This window comes from Poecile atricapillus, chromosome 1 (assembly GCF_030490865.1).
Source record: "Poecile atricapillus isolate bPoeAtr1 chromosome 1, bPoeAtr1.hap1, whole genome shotgun sequence".
Taxonomy (NCBI): Eukaryota; Metazoa; Chordata; class Aves; order Passeriformes; family Paridae; genus Poecile; species Poecile atricapillus.
Window position 1 is genome coordinate 76742936 of NC_081249.1, and position 20644 is coordinate 76763579.

At 34.2% G+C, this 20644-nt stretch overlaps 1 protein-coding gene across 1 annotated transcript in view; it reads right to left on the reverse strand.

Annotated features, from left to right (window-relative positions):
- Positions 1-20644, reverse strand: part of CNTN5 (contactin 5) — a 310963-nt gene that overhangs the window by 111451 nt on the left and 178868 nt on the right. The window contains exons 8-11 of the mRNA XM_058846829.1: positions 17956-18137; positions 10965-11101; positions 9319-9448; positions 7125-7275 (exon numbers count right to left, since the gene is read on the reverse strand). Coding sequence (XP_058702812.1) covers positions 7125-7275; positions 9319-9448; positions 10965-11101; positions 17956-18137 — 600 coding nt within the window. The remainder of the gene's footprint in view (positions 1-7124; positions 7276-9318; positions 9449-10964; positions 11102-17955; positions 18138-20644) is intronic.

Sequence of the window (20644 nt, forward strand, 5' to 3'; positions counted from 1 at the left end):
AATTTTCTTTGGATATTTAACTGGGGGCACAGAGTAAGATCTTCAAATTGCTTTAAATTTTGCCCCTGTAGTTTGAATAACTCCAAAGATATTTCATTCCTATGAGGAAATAAAGGGTGTTCTTTTCTTACAAAAATCTGGAATGGTAGTAGGCTGAGCTACTTTGCTGTCTGTGTGGCTGATAGCACAAATACAAGAAAGCTTGTGCCAAGAACAAGTTGAGCCTGTTGCAATTCAGGGACCAATAGACAAATATAAAAATATGATTCAGAATAATTTTCCATCCATTTTACATATATACTTCTTTTTTGTCTTCACAGTCCATAGTTTTCAGTTCAAACAAATGATACAAACCACAGTCAGATGGAACTGAAATTCTCTTGGAAAGCTACCACCATGATTATGAGGTAAAGCATATAATATATACCTAAGCTACATGTTCATAGTCAAAAGCATAACAGAACATGTACAAACCAAAGCATTTTATATAAATGAATACAAATTTTGCCTGCAAACTCAATCTTTTTCTTGCTGTTGCTCTGAAACACCCTTCTTTTCCTCTGATTTTTTCCATCGTAATTAAGCTGAAAAGCTATTAAAATAGGAACTTAGAAAGGAAACATTGACAGGTCCTTAAATACAGTAGAGTGAAGAGAAAAAACTGTAATAAGAAACTGTCAAAACTGAAAATGACGGAGTTTGAGAGACCAGAAGACTATAAAAACATATCTATTTCTAAGGTTTTGAATGATGATATTTTTAGATTCAAATGCTCTATGTATTTCCACTAATTACATAGCAAAGTGGAATAGAAGAAATATCTAGGCATACAGGACAGCTACTTTTGGAGTTCAAAGATTTCAGCATTGACTTGAAGGTAGGTAAAAAGCAATAGCATCAGATTTCTCTGTGTCTTTGTATAATATTTGTATTTGGAATTTAATGTCCCTGTAAAATATCTCTTTCTTCTCTTTCTTTTCTCTGACTTCTTTTACAGCTGCTGAATGTTAGGGAAACATAATGGAAAGAAAGCAAAATAAAGCAAGCTTAGTTCAAGTCAAAATTTTAGCAGCCTCAATTACTCCCTCATGTATTGTTACACACAGCTTGAACACTTTGTCCCCTCTAGTGTCTTTATTCTAAGTTTAGTACCTATAGACGATGATTCTCACCTAATGAGCAGTGTTTAGTGTTCTCCTGTTCCTCACAGGTCAATGTATTGCTTGAAATTTTGTACTCGTGTATCTATGAAGACAAAATTTTCTTCATAAATAATTCTCTGTATTTTCAATGTCCAGTAACTCCACAAATATCCATACCTCCCTATTTTCAGTATCCACTTACTTTATTTGTATTATTAAGGGAATAACTGTCAGAGAACTTGCAATTGATGTCAAGTGCTTTGCTGTTCAAAGTAAAGCTTTTACAGGTTTCTCTACAACTGCAAGTCAGTCCCAGCCACCTCAGGGGAGGCACGCAGGAAGTGAAGAATATGGCAAGCAGAAAGTAACTTTGCAACATGGCAATACACACTGGGCAGGTTTTGTATGGGGAAGTGACATCTCTATTTTATGAGTTTTGGTGGCCAGGCAGATTTGGCACAGATCTGAATGGAGAATTTCCCGTGTCATGGAAGACACATTGATATAAATTCATTATATGGCTGTAATTATTACAGATCAGAGCCTCCAAGCTGTTGAAGGCACTGGTCAACTGATGCATCCACTCTGAAGGGATGAAGTGAACAGACGTAGTTAGATGCTTCTCTGTGACAGGGCAGAGACAACGGGCACAAACTGAAACACATGCAATTCCATGTAAACATTAATTACATTTAAATATTAAAAGGGTTTTTTTGTTTGTTTGTTTGGATTTTTTTTGTTTGGTGTTTTTGTTTTTTTTGTTTTGGTTTACTGTAGGGGTGTTTAACTCTAATAGGAGCAAATTTCCCAGATAGGCTGCACTGCTTCCCTCCTTGGAGTTACTGAAAACCTGACTAGACATGGCCTTAAGCAATCTGTTCTAGCTGACACTGCTCTGATATCCTGGGAGTGGACCGGGTGCTATCCAGAGCTCCATGCTACTCACTGCTGTTCTGTAATTCTTTTATATCGTTCAGAAAAAAAGGAGAAAGATTTTACCTACTTGAAAATCAATAAAATTACCACTGTGATTGTGTATTGCAAGAATAGGGATGTTGAAGTTTGTGTCCTGGCCAAACCCAGCCTATTACTTTCAAAATGTCTAAAACTCCCTCCGCTGCTTAACATACCAAGTTTTCTCATCTTATATCCAGAACTCCTTCAAACAGGAGCAGAACACATGAAGCAAATTGCTCCATAGGAAAAGTGACTGATCTGAAGTGGCAGGTGGAATTTTGCTACCATTTATTTTCCCCACAGAAATGCTTAGTGTATTTAGGTCTTCAGCAAAAGTTAATTTGGGACATACGTGGATCAATATGAACAATTACTCAGTGGCCACAAGGACACTGGCACTATTCTGTTCTTGGTGATCTATGGTGAATCTGACCTTCAGAGACTGTTAATGCTTTTCTGCACAGCTTGTTCTGTGAGGTGAAGGAGAAAGCTTAGGCTGTGCCTCTGTGCCATATGGAAAGTAAAAAATCCATAAACATAGAACTACATTACCAATGAATACATAGGTATTAGGTCATCACTATATTTTGATTTCTTTTTTTAGATTAAATATTAATCTAAACACAAATTACAGTGTAAAACAATGATTAAAAATGCATTATAATTTGAGAAGCCTCAAAAGGAAAAGAACAAAAGCAAAATAAAGCAGCACAGAATTGGGACTAGAATAGTCCTGCTCCCTCAGTTACCCGTTTATGTTAAGCTGTGATTTATTCCTCAGTGACACATTTTTTGGTTAAACTATGCTTTTTAAATTATTATTATTGTTATTTTTATTGCTTGGTAGTCTTAGTAAAGAATAAAAAATAGAGACTAAAGAGAACATTTTCACTGTTAGAGTGCTTTCAAATTATTTTAAAACTAATGGATATGTAATAGAAATAATAATAATAGAAATAATAGAAATAATGAGCTAGAGTAATAATTTAATATAAGTTTAATGAAGAGAATATTTTAGTTGCATGAGAAAGCACAAAAACAAATGAACAAGGACTTATTAGACTTTTCAATACTTTTGACTCCTCAGGTGTATCTGTCTAAATATAAGCTGTAGCCACCACTACAAGGCAATCTAGATTATAAAAGAGGGTGTCTTTAAGAAAGTGAAGAAAAAGACTACAGCTCATGGAGTAATGGCTCACAAAAAGTTATGCATTTGTAAATCCTTATAAAATACCTGATGCTTGAATACAGGAACTAAAAACATTTTAAAAAAGTATTTGTCCTAAATTTAATCGTTGACTTTGTTAGTAGAACTCATGATTTATGTTGTTGTAACTGACCAAATTCTAGTCCATTCTAGTGTGCATTATAACATTTATGGTCTACAAAACATCACTTTTGTTGCTTTCTTTTAGTTTGATATGTAAGTTAAAAAATGCTTAATTATAAACAGGCTTCTTCATGGCGTTGTGATCTGAGTGGGTTGGGTCTTGGTCTTGTTCTTGGTCTTGTTTAGAAGCTGATGCTTATGTACTAAGTGATGGTTTGATTACATTTCAGGAAGTACCTGATTGAAATATTCCAGAAACTACACAAAAATATTTTTTGATCACTGAACTCTTGCCCATGGGCGTAATTCTTCCTATTTAGGCTCTAAATTAAAGTTTCAACCAAACTGTTTACTAAAAATCAAAGCAAGAATTTTTTTTTCAGACTTTGATTCCAATATAATTCCCTTTCCTATAAAAGCAAAACTAGTTATGAACTAAAATGCTCCAAAGTTCTTTACAAATTCTTATGGATGGAAATATGGTTCAAATCAATAACCAGTGCATATATTATCACAGCCTGCCATAAATGAGACACAATCATCTACCAGCCTATGAGACAGGAGTACACAGACAAGTGGTTAGTAAAGATAGTTAAGAATTTTCATTATTGCAAGGTGATTAATGAAAATATGCAGCTTAAAAATGTTCTCTACCTATATCACTGACATTGGTGTTGTGCTCAGCTGTATCTTAATTCCAAAATAGAAGTATAACAATTCCTTTATTTTAACTGCTAGGTGAAATTCCTGATGAAATTAGCTTTGAGTGAATGTATTAATGACTCACTGAGATAATTATATTTGAAAGAGACTTGAATTTCATTCAAATGCTGATCACAAAATGTCTTGTTTCACAGACTATGCCTTGATCTTTGGAAGTTCTAGTCTTCTGCATAGAAGATCTCCAATATCATGTAATTTATTTAATATCTTTAGCATCAGTTCCTGATCTTTATCTGTGTTTAGTAGAATGAATTATAAACACTACAGAATCTTTATTAAATAACTATCTTTCTATAGGAGTAATTTCATCAGATTTAATATATTTTGAGATTGTAAAACTCAGAGCCACACTTCTTGTTGGAAAATAACTGACATATAATAACTGAAATAACTGAATATCTTAATATTTTTGGACCTATCTCATAGACTTGCCACTCATTTGAAACTCAACTGAAAAAACCTGTTACAATATGCAGATGATTTCCAAGAGGAATCAAATTACCTGGAAGCTCAAAATGATTTCTGGGGACAAGGCCTATCATAGCTATATTATGGATACGAAGGCCTTGAACTGGATAATTTGTTCAACGGTAAAAGAGACCAAGAATGAAGCTAATGAAGGCTTTCCACAGTTATGTTCCCAAGTGCATGGCTTTCCAATGAATCTGAAACATTTGAGGCTTTCAGACTGCATTAAATTCCAGGAGTTTGAGTCCAGGTCTGACTGCAGTGGGAACTGTACCCAGCCACAAGTCCCACAGCAACAATCAACCTTCTCTTCAGTTACCTATGGAAATGTAACTAGAGGTATTTCTGTCAACCAGCTTTTGATGAATAAAAAAAACCTAAGGGGAAACAGAGTTTCGAAGATATGGAATAGATGATAGCAGACCCACTGGACAAGTGGGTTTTTTTTTTCTTTCCTGTAGAGGGGAAGGTCTCTTTATTATTGATGTTGCTAAAAGTGTCAAATTCCTTTTCTGGGCTCACAGACTTCACAAAACTTAAACACAATATGCACTTGATACACACACTTTAGAAGAGATAAAAACTGTGGTAGAAGAGAAGATAATGTATTATTCAATCCTTGTTCTACCCTTGCCCATCCTTATTTAACTGGCATGTTGCTATTTTTTTGCTATTTTTAAAATTATTATTTTTAACCTCTAAGGAATCAATAGTTCATTCAAACATCAGATGACAGTTCCTATTTTTTTTTTTTTAATTTTTTATCAGCAGACTATGAAGAAAACCCACTTTTAAAGCACACTGATAAGGTTACAATGTCAGCTTATTCCTTTTTAAAATTTTTTTAACAGAGTTCTTTCCTTCTCAGAGTGCCCAAAGCATGGAAAGACACATACAATCTTCATTTACACTTCCTTTCACAAATCACAGTAGGCTTCCTCACCTTCTCTTCAAAAAGACTATTATTTTTGTTTAAAGTGTACTGTATAGAGGCAGAACTGGATTCCCTTGAAACTGATATTCCTCTCACGCCCACCCCTCTATAGACAGTAGATGTAGGGAGACTTCTGTGAATGACACAAGATAATCCTTGAACAGCTGACTAAAAAATTAAGTTGAATGCAACCCTCCTCTTTCAAACATCTGAAATAGTTCAACCAACTTTTCTTTATCCATGTTTCATCATTTCCTATTCCAGCCTCTGTCAAAACCAGCAAGTATCAAAAGCTACAAATACCAAAAAATGAAACTCCAGGTCCATTTTCGTAAGATTTTTAATTTCAGAGTTAGGCTATTTTTGGACAGATATGAAGTAATTACCAAAATACTTTGCTGGTCTTGGATTAAAATATGATTTCCATGTGGTAAGAGTGAGTTTTGCGGAGATGAGAGGAAAAGGTCATGCAGTGAAAAGTATCAACTCTGTAGGTAGAGCATAGAGACATCAGTGTCAGAATATTTTATATTTTCTGCTCCTTAGTAATATGAATCTGTCATATCTTTAATGCAAATTATACAACTTACTCCTGTTAGCAAAATGTTGTATATAATGCTGTTTTGCTCTCTCCCCCTCAACAAAAAAAATTCAATATGGTAAAAGAAGTTACCCATTTTTCCTTCTCACAACAAAACAAATGTCATGAGGTGAAAATAACAAAATAGCTTTTGCAGTTAATGAGGAGAGATGCACTCTGCTGCTTCCCTCAGTATTGCATAAATTCAACAAAAGGGGGTCTTGCTTTTATCTTTCTGATTAATCCTACACAAGTCATTTTAAATGGTTCATTCACATACCACATTACCAGAAAAAGGAAAAGATTGCTCTTTGTACTTAAAGACCATGTGCAGAGTGGCAAAACTATTCTAGTGTACAGATAAGCTATCTTGTAAAGTGCAATTACATCTGGCATTTAACCTGCAGTGCTTAAACTACTTTTACCATACAAAGCTGGACAGAACTTATTTAATCAAGCATAATCTGTTAAACAGATATGCTGCTGAGTACAGAAATTACCAGTATAATTAAATTCTATAATGGAATTATATTTTCCACCTCTGAATAAATTTAAAGCTATTCTTACATAGAGTTCCATTGTGATCAAGCTGTAAATCTGCCTTATTAAAATTATTTCAAATGAATAAGCACATTTTATATTTTATGTGGTCCTGAATGCTTCAGCCTCTAAGCTTTTGATATTCTCATACACCAAATTTGTAGTACCTCTATAAAATAATTGAAAGGTTTTTGAAATTAATAACAGAAAATAGAGACTAAACACCACGAAATAACAGCACCTTTTCATGTCTTTGCATCTCCGAACAATTTTAAGATTTTTTCATTTCAATATTGTGGAAACTGTAGAGTCACAACTGTCAAACAAATCAGCTTGACAAAATAATTATGCCATACCCAGGCCAATGTTCAGCATATTCTTATTCATATCATATCGCAGAATCCAACATACAAACACAATATTTAGTTTACCAAACAGACTTCTGACCTCTTATTCTCCCTTAACACTTTGTCGCCTTTCTTCCAAGTGATAGTTGGCTTTGGAGAGGCTTGTGGCTTGCACTCAATGACAACTTCTTGGCCCTTGGTAACAATTATTGTTTTCCTCATTTGGTTGAGTGGGAAAGTGGGAGCTGAAGCTGTTAAAAAAGAATACGTTAACTCTACTGAGAACAATCAGAGCCTTCTGTTTCCTCATGTTCTAACAATATTAGAAAAATAGATTTGTTTTTGGAAATAGAATCTCCACTTGTCTCTTTGAAATTATTATGTCAAAGTCGAAATTTTATAAAACATTTGAAATCAGCAGCCAGGATTATATGGTAGATTTATAACTTAATCCAGCTACAGATTATTGAGAAATCTTTCACATCAGCAGATTAAACTACTTGTGAAATCAAACAGCTTTAGAAATTAAATAATACAGATGTTTTAACTACACTATTCCCATCCTTTCTTCATAAAAAACTTGTTAGGAATAAATAGTTCAAAATAAAATTAAGTTTTAATTCCCCAGCTATCCAAGATGCACTCTCTAGAGTTAATGCATACAAAAAATATTACTATTTATTTGTTAGAGGAATTATATTGCTCTCACTTCTTATATTTGTCTGAATACTGGGAATTTCAGTACGAGAACTTCTTAATAGAAGATATTTAATCATGTCTTGTTCTTAGTATTTAGCTTTTTAAGAAGTCCCGTTGTTTACAAACAAAAGCTAAGATAATAAATGCATAAAAAAATGACACTACTGTAATTTCACACCAAGAAAGGACATTAGTTCTCAAATAATCTCATTTGATTGTGTTTTTCTGGAACTACTTTTGCAAAGCTAAAGCTACCTATTTAAGCTACACCTACAAGGATTTTACACTTCATTGCCTCAAATACATAGGAATTTCCTACCATTATTTTGGTTAATCATCATGCCAGAGATATTTATATGGACAATTTATTCTGTTCTTTTCCCTTTGGTAAGACAGGAAATTAAACACAACTGCATCTTTAGTGCAATATTTTGGTTAAAATTTAACAGAGGTACAATGTTACAAATGAGAAAATGAAAAGGCAGTTTTACTGCAATAATATACAGGTTCTATTTCTAATATTAAAGGACATAAGTGTGTAACTACCTGGCATACTAGCTATACCTATTTTATAACAAATACAAAAAACAGAGCAAAAGAATGCTGTAGCCAATAGTTTTGTTGACTGAATCACAAATTACCAAAAAATAGTGATGAAAAGAGAACAATCACTGGCTTTGGATTTTAATAGGAAATATCTGAAATGTACTAGAAAGGTTATTTGCCAAAAGAACCAAATGTTAGCTGAAATACAGTATATTTCTGCAATAATAGCTTTGTTACTCATTTGACTGGGAGTTTATAGGAACGATTCTCATGTGCAGGTCTGATCTCTGGTATGACCATTAAATTACTTTGGTGGGCACCTTTCTTCCTGCTACATCATACCCTAATAAACATGATACGAGTCTTAAAAGTCTGTCTTAATCGTCTGGAAGGGCACTTATCACTATTGTTCCATTGCATGTTGCTACAGTTCACTTTAAGGAAAATTAGAGTTTTGAAAAGTTCTTCAGGTTTTTCTTCTTAAACTGCTTGCTTCAGCATTTGGATAACGACATTTTTGTCATATTTCCAGGTTACACTATGTAGTGTATTTGCTTTTCTGTGGAGGATATTCACACAAGTATGTAATTTATATTATTCAATCAGTTTTGGTGACTTCATAAGAAGATTTTTGAAACTAAGATCATGCATAATTGCCTTTGAATAATGACCAAAATAGAACTAATAAATTAATTTTATCAGAGATTAAAATACATTTACTTTCTTTAAATTTCATCCCCTGCACATACATTTGAAGGAATAAAAATACTTTTCCATTTATTTTAATTGAAGCTGCCTTATATGAGAAATATTCACAAAATGTTACTGATTCAGTTATGTATGAATGAAAATTTTTGGCTAACAGAAGGCCCTACACTTTCTGGGGCAACAAAGGACTTGCCCACACATAAGTAACAAGAATAAAAAGAAACCACTTTTATCTCCTCTGCTGTTTGGACTGGCAGAAGCTGTTCCTTGTCACAACAGTCTAAGAAAGAAATTAATTCTCAAAAGGGGCAAAAAGGAACAGCTTATTTTCCAATACTCACCTAAAACCTTCAGCTCAGCACTGGCATAAATTGTACCATACTTATTTTCTGCTAAGCACTGATACATTCCAGCATCCGAGACGTTCACACTGTGGATCATCAGAACACCATTCATCATCTCAAGCCTGCTCTGTAATGGAATTAAAATAAAAATTAAATATTATTTTAGAAAAGCAAAAAGACTTTGGAAATTTGCTGTGCTATTAGCTTAAGGTGAAGAGACAAAAAGGAACCTAAAACAAATCTGAGCAACAAATTTCCTTGGGCTTACCTTTTTCTTCTTATACAAGAAATTGCAAGAATAAAAAGTCAAAAATATTTGATAGTAAATATTTTCACAGCAATTCACTGTATTCGAAGGTTCATTTTTTTCTGCTTGCTTGTTTGTTTGCTGTTACCCTTACAGAATTTTTAAAAGCACCTCATCCTGGGAACATTAAGGAGGTGAAAAATCATCATAGATATATCTGATGATCTTCAAATATGTCAGAAATGTTTGGTCTCAGTCAGAGTGCTATTTTTTTAAGAGCAGATATGAAAGATTGCTTGCATAAGTAAGAATGAAAGGGTCCAATTGCTTTCATCATTAGTACAAATTTCTTATTTGAAAGGCCTGATAGTAGAAAATAATTACCACAACTGGAAGAGAAGGGACATCAATAACTGTTTATAGAAGTGAGTATTTCATGAAGCTATAATATGAATAATTTGAACTGCTATAAAACAACTCTAAGTTTCATTATAACAGTTTTTATAAGTTAAAATTGATAAGGCATAAATTGTTTGGGAATGCAGAGGAAACCATGATAAAAAATTCAGTTTGGTGTAAGCCCTCACCCATCTCAAAGTAAAATTTAATTTGAAATTTTAGAGCCTGGAGAAGCTAATGGTTTGGAAAATCAGAGAACCAAAAAGTAGAGATATTTAAATTGCTCCAATTTCAGCACTAATGGCTCCATCTAAAAAGGCAGAAATGAATAGAGTAACCTATTTTCAATGCCTCACAGCTTCAAAAGTAAACTGTTTTTATCTTTTCTTTCTGGTTGTTTGCATAATTGGTTGATGTTCACAGAGAGGTAGAAGGGACATTTGCTGAAAAGGAAGATATTACATCTTTTATATTCATTAATCCATTCTGTGAGTTCATTTGAATATATAGATATTTTCTCTCAGAATCAAAAGCTTTATTTTAATCTGGAAAAATAGATTTAATAAATTTTCAAAACTTTTCTTTATTCCAAATAATTTAAGACTATAAAATGGAAAGGTATTAGGCAAAAAAAACCCACTTTGTATGGGATGATTCAATGAGAGAAACAGAAAAAAGTGAAATAAAAGACATCATGCCATCAATGGTCTTTTAAAAGAAAAAGAGAATTTTATTTATGTCTAATTCTAAAATATATCAGGTGATTGTAGTAAAACACTTTTACATTCTAAGAGTCTTACATGAACCATTTTAATATCTTCATGATGAGTTCTGTAACTTGCAGAGAACAAACTGAGTTGAAAATGCGATGGTCATCATACTTTTTGCATTAACCAAACTGTCATTTCTGAAGAACTTTTCAGTGCTATCTTTAACTGTTTTTTTCTGAATGAAAGGGGAAGCATCCAACAGACAGGTGACTCCTTGTCTGGTGTACCTGTGTCCAGAGAGGAGCTCCATTTTTCAGCCAGCGATATGTGGGCCTTGGCTTTCCAGTGGCTTTGCATTCCCATCGGAGCTGATCTCCACTGTCTAATTGTGTATCGTTAAGTTTCTCCACCCAGTGTGGGTAGGCTGCAAGAAAAAATTGCCATGTTAGAGTCAAAGATTTTAAGGTGGTAAGTCTCTAGCTGATGTGCAAAGACCTAACCAATTACAAAGCTTAATTTAATGGCCTTTACAAACTTTAAAGGAATTGCTGCAATGGTACCAGGTAGCGAGCAGTAACATGAACAAGAATAGAAACCTGCCTGATTTATAAAGTCCAATGGATTAAACTGCAATACTGTATGTTATTGTGTTCATTATTCCTGAATTTAAGACAAATGTTTGGTGGGCACAATAGAACATTAAATAATTTACAAAACCTAAGATATTTGAATTGTAGTAAGGAGGTGATTGTCACAGGCTGTGTTTCATGTCATTTTCTCAGTTTACAAGGAAATCATTATTTATTTAGCGAGGAAAGACTGTGAATTTGGTAAGGTATTTGCACATATTTTTGTTAAAGTGTCCTAAGTTTAATTCATATTTCAAGGGGGAAAATGCTTTTAACATGTTTAAGCACAGAACCCATGAGATTTCCAGCATTCATCAGAAACATAAATTACACAGTAAATCAATATTAAGTCTTTTTTTAAAGGCAGTCAGTTGATACCTGTATATGTGATCACTAGTACATACCTTTCATGAAATAATCCATAAAAAACAAGGAATACTTTTTTCAGAGAAGTAGAACTTTAATGTGTCAATCAATCAGATGGCTGTTTGTAGGATCTTATGATTTGGAAAACATTATATGACTCAGTGAGAAACTGAGCATTGATATGCAGAAATAAAAATATGTGCTTAAAAAACAGCTTTTGGGTTTTCATACTGTAGCCATATCACTTTGTATAACACAGAGTGATAGATGATGATAATTAACTTAATGGTATCAAATGTTGGTTTGGGATTTTTTTGTTTGTTTGTTTGTTTTTGTTGTTTTCTGCTGTTTTTCCAAATAATAAAGAATAAGTAGCTAAAAGGCATTGCTGAAGGGATGTAAAATTCTGTATGGTATGAATAGAAGTCCAGATCTGTCATAACAAAGTCTCTGTTTCAAATGTCAGATAATTGATAATGTACTTAAACATGGGGAATTGGGTTTAAAAATAAATCTTTGAATCTAGCTGGCATTTGACAGGTCATCCATCAAAGACGTGAGAAGATATGAAAAGGCATGACAGATGACTAACTGCTTCTAGCTTACATCTTGTGCATGGATGATAAAGAAAGTGAACGAGGTGTCTATCACTCCTAAGCAGGGAATAGTCTGCTTCGGAGTCCCAGACCAGACATTTGTCAGAAGCTGAAAATATATTAGAAGAAGAATCACTCATTTCCTTTTTGGTAGAGAAAAAGAGAGATTGACCCAGCCCGACTCCCAAACCCAAGACAAAAAACCTCTGCTTTCTTATTCTTCTTCCTTATTGCAGCCAAGGCAACACACAAAATTGTCTACATGTGCTCTGTTGTGTTGAATTTCTACTTTCTAAAGTTATAACAAAGGATTCTATAAAAATATGCAGAAATAGCTTTTGGTAGTCCCTGCTTATTTGTTGTCTGTTGTCCTAAAAATATAATTCAAGTGCACTGTATAGTTGCTGTTCTCATTTTGAGTGCTTCAATATGCACAAAGGAAGCACGCTGAGAAGAAATTATTTCCTTTGAAAATAACTACATTAATATGATTCTGGAAGATGAGACAGTTAAATGTGTCTCAAAAAAGTCATAAAAGACAGCCAGTGGTACCATAAAATCATGCAGTTTCAAAGAGGAACTAAACTGTTCCTACTTAGATTTACTTAATTTCATTATTTTGCTTTTCTGTAAATTGCACTATTTGACACAAAACATATATAGTCTCACATTTCTATGTTGAATTTGAACTCATCATGAGCCAGAGCATCCAGAAAAGTGTGTGCCCATTTTTACATTGAAACAAAGCTGCCCCAAGCCTGGCTGCAGACTTGTCCTCTTCAGAACTGCTGTTCCCTACCCTTTGTGGCTGTCTTGCTAGCACAGCTGTGGCACAGGTTTTCTCCTGAAACTACAAACTTGCAAATCACAGTGCTATGACCGATTGCTCAGAACAACCTTTTTCCATTAGTTGAGGTATTTCTACTCTAAATTTTCTCCTCATAGCCTAAATGGCCTTTGAAGTCACATTTTTCAAGCTGTTGAACTTGCCATCAGTGAAGGCAAGATTCCCACCCCTTTGAGAATAAAGTAGCAAAGCAATCGGTAGATGTAGCTGGAATAGAGCTGAAAGCATGATTAAGAGAGAAATACTGTTCATCACTTTTTGGCTTCTATTTTTCTCTCTATGTACTCCTTACTTTATCACAGAGAATTCCCTTGCTGCTTATTAGCAAGGGTCACTCCCCATAAAATCAAAACCCTTGTTCTAAAATCCCATCAGTACTTTTAACGTTGTAGTATTTAACTAAATGTACAACCTCTGACTCAATGTACCATTTTTGGGTCTTTTAATAAAAGTATCTTAATGTAACCCTGATATATTTGTATTCAAAGAAAATGTCATTCCATAATTCCACTCAATTTTAATTAGAAAATTTAACAAGATTTCAAAAATAACAAGACCTTCTTTCTCTTATAAATACAACATTATTCTTGGGAAAAAAAATAGGTGTCTGCCTGTTTTTTAATCAGCCCAGTGAAAAGTTTTGAGATGACTATGAGAAGAGAAGGATGCATTTTAGTATTCAGTAGTCTTTATCAGTGTTGGGCCAGGGATCTGTACTGTGTTTCTGACATTTTTAAATCATCTTCCAATCCATGATTTATTTTATGCTGCATTTCTGCACCTGTTTATTCAAGGATGTCAAAATATTTCACAGACATAAATTGTCAATAAATCCGAAAGCTTACAGGCCAGTTTTTAAATCATCTATGCAAAATGAAATTAAGGTGCAGAAAATTTAGATTATTTCTCAAAATTTTAAGCAGCCTTTTGCCTGAGAGAAAGTAAGGAAAAAAATTTACATAGACAAATGACTTCAAATAATGTCCTAAAATGTGAATGAATACAGAGTTTGAGGTAAAAAAAATTATTTTCCTCTATATGAGATTAATTGGGAAGAGTAAAGTAGAAGAAGCTACTTTATTACTATATTGAGAAAGATAAGTGAGAAAGTCAATATAAGCAATTTAAAACTAATGTACAATTTTGACTACAGAATGTCTTCTCTTGCCAGTTTTACTGTGTGGGACTAACCTGTAGTGGCAGGAGTGGACTTTTTTTTCCCATACAGTTTTTATAAGGAAGTAATTAAAGCAGATTTGAAAATCAGCATGGTCAGTTACACTGAATTACAGAATATTCCTGCTGTCAGATGCTTTTTCCACTCTTGTGTTATGGCAAGCCTTCCCTCCAGCTGCCAGGAAGGCACTGCTGTGTGCAGGATGAGGGAACTGATAACAGCCAAAAAAAAACAGCCAAAAATGTGTTTTTATAATCACTTCACATCACCACCCCCTGCTGATCCTGGCAGAAGTGAGTAGGTAACATGGAAAAAACCCCAAAAAGTTTAGAGTGAGAGGGGAGCAGAAATTGCACATACCAGTGCTTACCATTGGGAAAATGCTGCTAGCCAGAATTTGAGGAGAAACACAAAGGTTAGTGGCAAATTTATCCACTCACGTTTTAATTTTTGTGCTCTCTTCTATTAATCAACTTGAGATTGAATAAAATTTCACAGAAACTTACAGGATGAGCAGATCGCTTGGGGGAAAATCACACCTCTCAAAATAGGTTGCAATGCATAAGAGGATGCCTGGCATTTTAAAAATTATGTTTTTAATGCCTACAGCTGAATTTCCACTAAGTGCTGAGACTACAATAATCTGAAGTTGTCAGCATCTGAAACACCACTTTCTGAACAACATCTGAATTGTCAGCTGCATCAGGCAGTCATGGTGTATCTGGATTGCAGCAGCAGGTAAGAAGCGAAAAATCGCTAGTTTGTGATTAAATGTGACTAGACAGGCAGACTGGGTGTCCTGGGCTTTCTCCAAAATACTCTGTGGTGACCCAGATCAGATGCAACTGACAGGATGAAGAAGATTCAAACAGACAGCGAGTGAGTTCCTACAGAGATATGCAAATTGGGAGACCACAGTATGACACAGCTGGTCCTACAGACTGCTCTGAAATTTTACAAGAAACCCCTACTAAGGAATGATGGCCTACATCTCAATTTTTGAGCCAAAATAATCATTGTCACCTGGAGGAACAAGATGTCAGTGAAAAGACTGTGAGCTTACAGGTAAATAATTCATGTTGACTGTTGTTATGAACAAAAGATACAGCAGAAAAGGCCGTTTCAGATAATGTCCCCAAATCCTGCAACATCAGCCATCAGCAAAGGAGGCTGAGAGCTTTGTGAAGTAACATTTGGCTAAATTTGGTGTAGAAGCCTTCTCACACAAACCCTCTTATATCATTCTCTACACTTCTGGAAAAAGTAGCCAAGGTTTGTAGGCCAGTGAGACACTAATGCTGTCTCCCTGAGCACTGAAGGCTGAGGGTGGCTCCATGGGGAGTATTTTATCTTGAGGCCAAGGAAAGGCACCTGTGGGGGCCTACTAAAGTCTGTGCTTCTTGTCCTGCTGTATTGGAGGTCACTGCTGGTATTGTCCATCTGAAACTCCTCTGTAACCTGTTCTGACCGTGCTGCCTGCTGATGCAGAGGTGAAAATTAATGTACTAATCTCACCTGTTAATTGAGGAATGAGACAATATGAAGGAAACTCTCTTCCTAAAGTGTTAAAGAAGACGTCTTAATACTATTGCATAACACACCAATGAGCTAAATTTGTGCTCTACCCCATAAAGGCAGATACTCTAAAAATATAATTTAGACAATGGTGAAGTATGAAAAATTCATATTTCTATCTAAGCAGAATAGGACAAAACTAACATTGTAAATATTTTCCATGGATTTGAGTACCACCTTTATTTCTGCTCAAAGCAAAAGGCTAGTGAGAGATGAAGAGTTGTGTAGGACACTATATCATGTTTGCTGTCATGTTATGCCACAGAGCTGCATGGTGCTCTTCAAGAAATAATTTCATTTTATGGCATCTTAGCTTCTCTCTTGAAGAGCACTTTCTGTATTCTTTTAACTCTGAAAGAGGGAAGCAGGAATAATTATAACACCTTTATATGCTGCTTTGGCATCTAGTAGTTTGACAGCTCTAAAAAACAGGTAGGAAGTGTATGAGCTGGGATACATCTTAAAACTCAAATTTTCTGAATTTCTAACATTTTAAGAAACATTGTACAAAAAGACCAGCTGCTAAATTCCCCTGACCCCAGGTGACTTTCTGGAGCTTCTATACTTTCATGGAAGTAATTTATAGTAAGAATTTGAGAAATGTCAGTGGGATATTGTCATAGTAGGAGGCAAAGAGTAGGTGCTGGGCTTGGACTGCTGTTTTCAGCAAAAGTCTTATAAAACCTTTGCTGCAAGTGCAAGATGGCAAATCTGAAATTGAATGCATGGACTGTCATCTTAACCATAACATAATTTTTCCAGCATAAACAAAAAAAATTGAAGACACAAACTTGCCCTGGACTCTAGGTGGATGAGAATGAAAAGAAAGAATCATGATCCAGAGATGTGCTGATACTCACTAAAATCAACGGAGTAAAGAGAAAGAGATTGGAAAGCCAGGGGAGACAGAAAAATTTATTATGGACCTGAAAATATTGACATATGTGGAAAATAAAGTAAATACACTATGCTGGTCTATAGTTATTTGGGGAAAGTGTGTAACAAAGACAGAGAACTCTGTAGTTAGTAATGGAGAGAAGGCACTAGGAGCCATGGGCTGAAATCGCGAAAAGAAAAAAAAAAAATGATTAAGAGGAGAAACTTCTTCTTAGATGTATCCATTAACTTGAGGATCTATCTAAACTGCAGCATTTGGAATTCCACTGGCTGGGATATTTGAAGACAGTAAACAATTCAGTTTGAAAGATCTGCTGCATAACCTCCCAATTAGACCTTTCCTGCTACATATTTAATGTTGTAGCATTCATAGAGAAAGTAGTGTGGCTTAAACTGATAAAAAGTAGTGGGACTCAAGCTTACATGTGATATTTGCCAAACTTTGACTTGTAAGTATTCATGATATGTATTACATAGGCTTTTGTTTCTAGACTTTAGAATATAGCAACAGTGTAATAGAATTCATAGGGTTTGTTAAATACTTTTATATTCAATATTCCTTTTTTATTTTCAATCTTATGCATTACTCAGTATTACTTTTATGGTCAGTCAAAAAATTTCTTTGAGTCTTAGAAAATGTTGAACACTTTGTTAAAATCAGAACTTTTGGAAATTGCACACGCCTAGATTGAGAATTTTCTGTAAAGAACAGATTATTCTTCAGCTTTCATTCCAGTGCAATGAACTTGACAAAGCTCAGCACCTAAGCAAGGCACAGGTAAAATAAAAGTGTGATAATAATCCTAAAACATCTCCAGCATTGTTTTCTGAGAGATGATTCATGTTTAGGTTGCATGTCATTGTTATATCTGAACTGAAAGAAATAGACTTTTAAAATTATAGCTATACTCTTCAATTGAAAAAAAACAAACAAACAAAAACCAAATCACATATGAATTTGTATTTAAGTCAATTCTTCAAAGGAGTCAACATTATTTATGTTTCAGACTTTAATTCAATACTAAGGAATAAAAATATATACCTTAATTCAAATCTATTGTTGGTATGTGGTATATGCTCTATATACCATGGTATCTTGTTTCTGCTGAGCCTTGGAATGCTTCATGTGTAGCCAAAGCCTTAAGGGTGGACAAAGAATTTCAGGACAATACTGTGTGCAGTTACACTTACTGTATACTTGTAGCTGTCCTCTGAAGACATTTCTTCCACGAGAGTTTTCAGCCTTACATTCATACATCCCTGAGTCCTCTAGCTGCACATTAGGTATTTCAAGCACAGCTTGGGATTTTCTCAGGCGAGCTTTACTTGGATTATGACCATTAACTTTCCTCCAAGAGATTGTTGGAACAGGGCTGAAATATTTAGTAAAATTAATGTTAACAGTCTTCCACTATTGAGAATATAGATTCTGTTATCCGGTAGTTTAAACATTTAATAATCTAAGTAGCAATAAAACATAATCACAATTAAGGTTCATATAATGGTTGATATAGTTCACTTTCTATAGGGAATCCTTAATAAATTGATTGCTACATGGAATGTGTCTCTTTCATCCACAAGGGAGACTGTTTTTATTGAGATCAAGTAAATCACTTAAAATCACTCTCTCTAGAATATCATCAGCACTCTATGCTTTACTCCTGAATGCTGCCACTCAATAAATCAACAAAAATAACAACTTCAAAACCTGGATGTATTTAGCAAATTCCAAAACATCCCAATTTTTCTGCAATGAAACTGCAGTTGAGGTCAATCAGTGAAAGCATCTGTCTAGGTGCTAGCTTGCATAAATTTAAGTGACCAAAGTGGAGACATTTTCCTTACAACATTCTTCAAGCTGCAAAACTGGTTGTGAGAGAAGACATATTAATGGCACTTCTGTTTCTGTCTCACAGCATTACACTCTTGCTTGCGGCAGCAGAAGGGTTTTTCACGGCAGCCTGCTGTCCCACTGTCTCTGTCTGTGAGAACCCTGGGTCATTTACATTCATATTCAGGGGAGAAATACAATAAATAGTGTTTGAACTCATACAATGTTCTTTTTAGCTCAAAAACTCATCAGCCATTGTGCATCCATGGGCCTTATGTACAGACATACATTTTCCTAAATATGGCAAGTATTTAATAGGAAAAAAGACAACTGTTGATAAAAAAAAAAATATTTGATTGTGAGCTGAAAACTGGACTGCTTCAGGTACTCCACAAGCAACCTGGAGGACACCATAACAGAAAATGGAACTTTTTGAAAAACATATTTTTTATTTATTTTAAGATTAGAGATGAACACAGGACCTTGTGACAGTTTAGATGAGGAAAAACACTTCATAATAGTTCAAATTAATTTAGTTTAAATTCAAAACTGCTATGAATTTCTGTCATGATTTGCTGATTTTCACTTTCTGTAAATATATGAAGTTTGATTAAGAATATCACCTTTCTCTCAATATTTCAGGGTATCTAGTCTAAGACACAAAAAATAAGTATGTGACAATCAAGTTCTGGTTATTCTTCAACCAGTTAGAATCAGGCTGTGAGTAACTGAAGTTGTACTCAAACTTTCAGACATTATGTTCCACATTCCAGTACTTCACAGAAATTAAGACAATTCCCAAACTTGTAATTGATTATCTGAAGATTTATCTAATTTTAACTCCTGAGTGCCACATATCACTGAATTTCATTGAGCCTGTTAACATCATTACCTTACAAAACCAACATATAGTCCCATATGGAATTCATTTTAATATACCGGAAAGAAAAAATAATTATTTCCCTTATCAGTTTGCTGCACTGATTAATTAACCTGACAAAATGAACTTTATTGTGAATGTGTAGGCATTCATCTGTGAGACATGGTCCCTACAATATATTGCTATTTTTGCAAAATGATGTTTTATCATTTTGTCCCCCACAGAAGAAATAATGTATGGAACTTTTTTTATTTCTCCTTGCTAAATAAAACAGGCTGGTCTCTTTTCTTTCCAGCACTTCAATTATGTATATATTTATTTTTTTTTTATGGACATTTGTGGATCATGTGATGGGTGTGGATCATAACACCTCTTTTTTTTCCTCTCTATCACCACAGAAGCTTTGTAGCTTTCTCATTTTTAATTTTAAATTACTTTCTTGATGACTGATTTCAAATTTTGGTGCCCTGTGGGTTTGGTTTGAGGACTCTTCTGAAGCTTTTATGGTTCTAATTTATAAAGTTTATTTCCTTTTAGAAGTTATTTTGCATACTTTTCAGTTAGACTTCCATAATTTAAAGGATTACATTACATCCCTAAAGTATATGTTTATTTTGGGAAGGGAGTGGAGGTAAAAATAAGAGTAATGGCTGAATTTTAAAATGCCTTTTCCATGGATGTGAGCTTCTAGTATTTCAAGAACATTTTAAATAGGAATACATAGATTACTTTTTCTATACTCTGTTGGTACAGATTGATGTGATATTTTGAAATATTTAATCTACTACTGTAATTTCAATTCCTCTCCACATGATTTCTCTTTACCATGCATCACTGTTCTGAGCAGTGCCTTCTAACCCACAGGTTCACATCATCATATATCTTGAAAACCTCTGCATACCTATGGGGACTAGAAAAAGACCTTTATTTTCTTATGCCTTCCTGTCTTGCAATTGTGTTAAATATCTTTAATTATTATAGGATAATTATGAGAGTTAAGATGTTGAGGACTATAATGAAATTCTCTCTGTCAGATGCTTTCCAGGAATGCCTATCAACCATTGAAATCTGGTTTTATAATGTTCCATAAAAATCTGTTCAGAGTTTTATGGCACCAAATAATCATTTTTCCTTTAATTTGATTTTTAAAAGACAGTACTCATGAAATT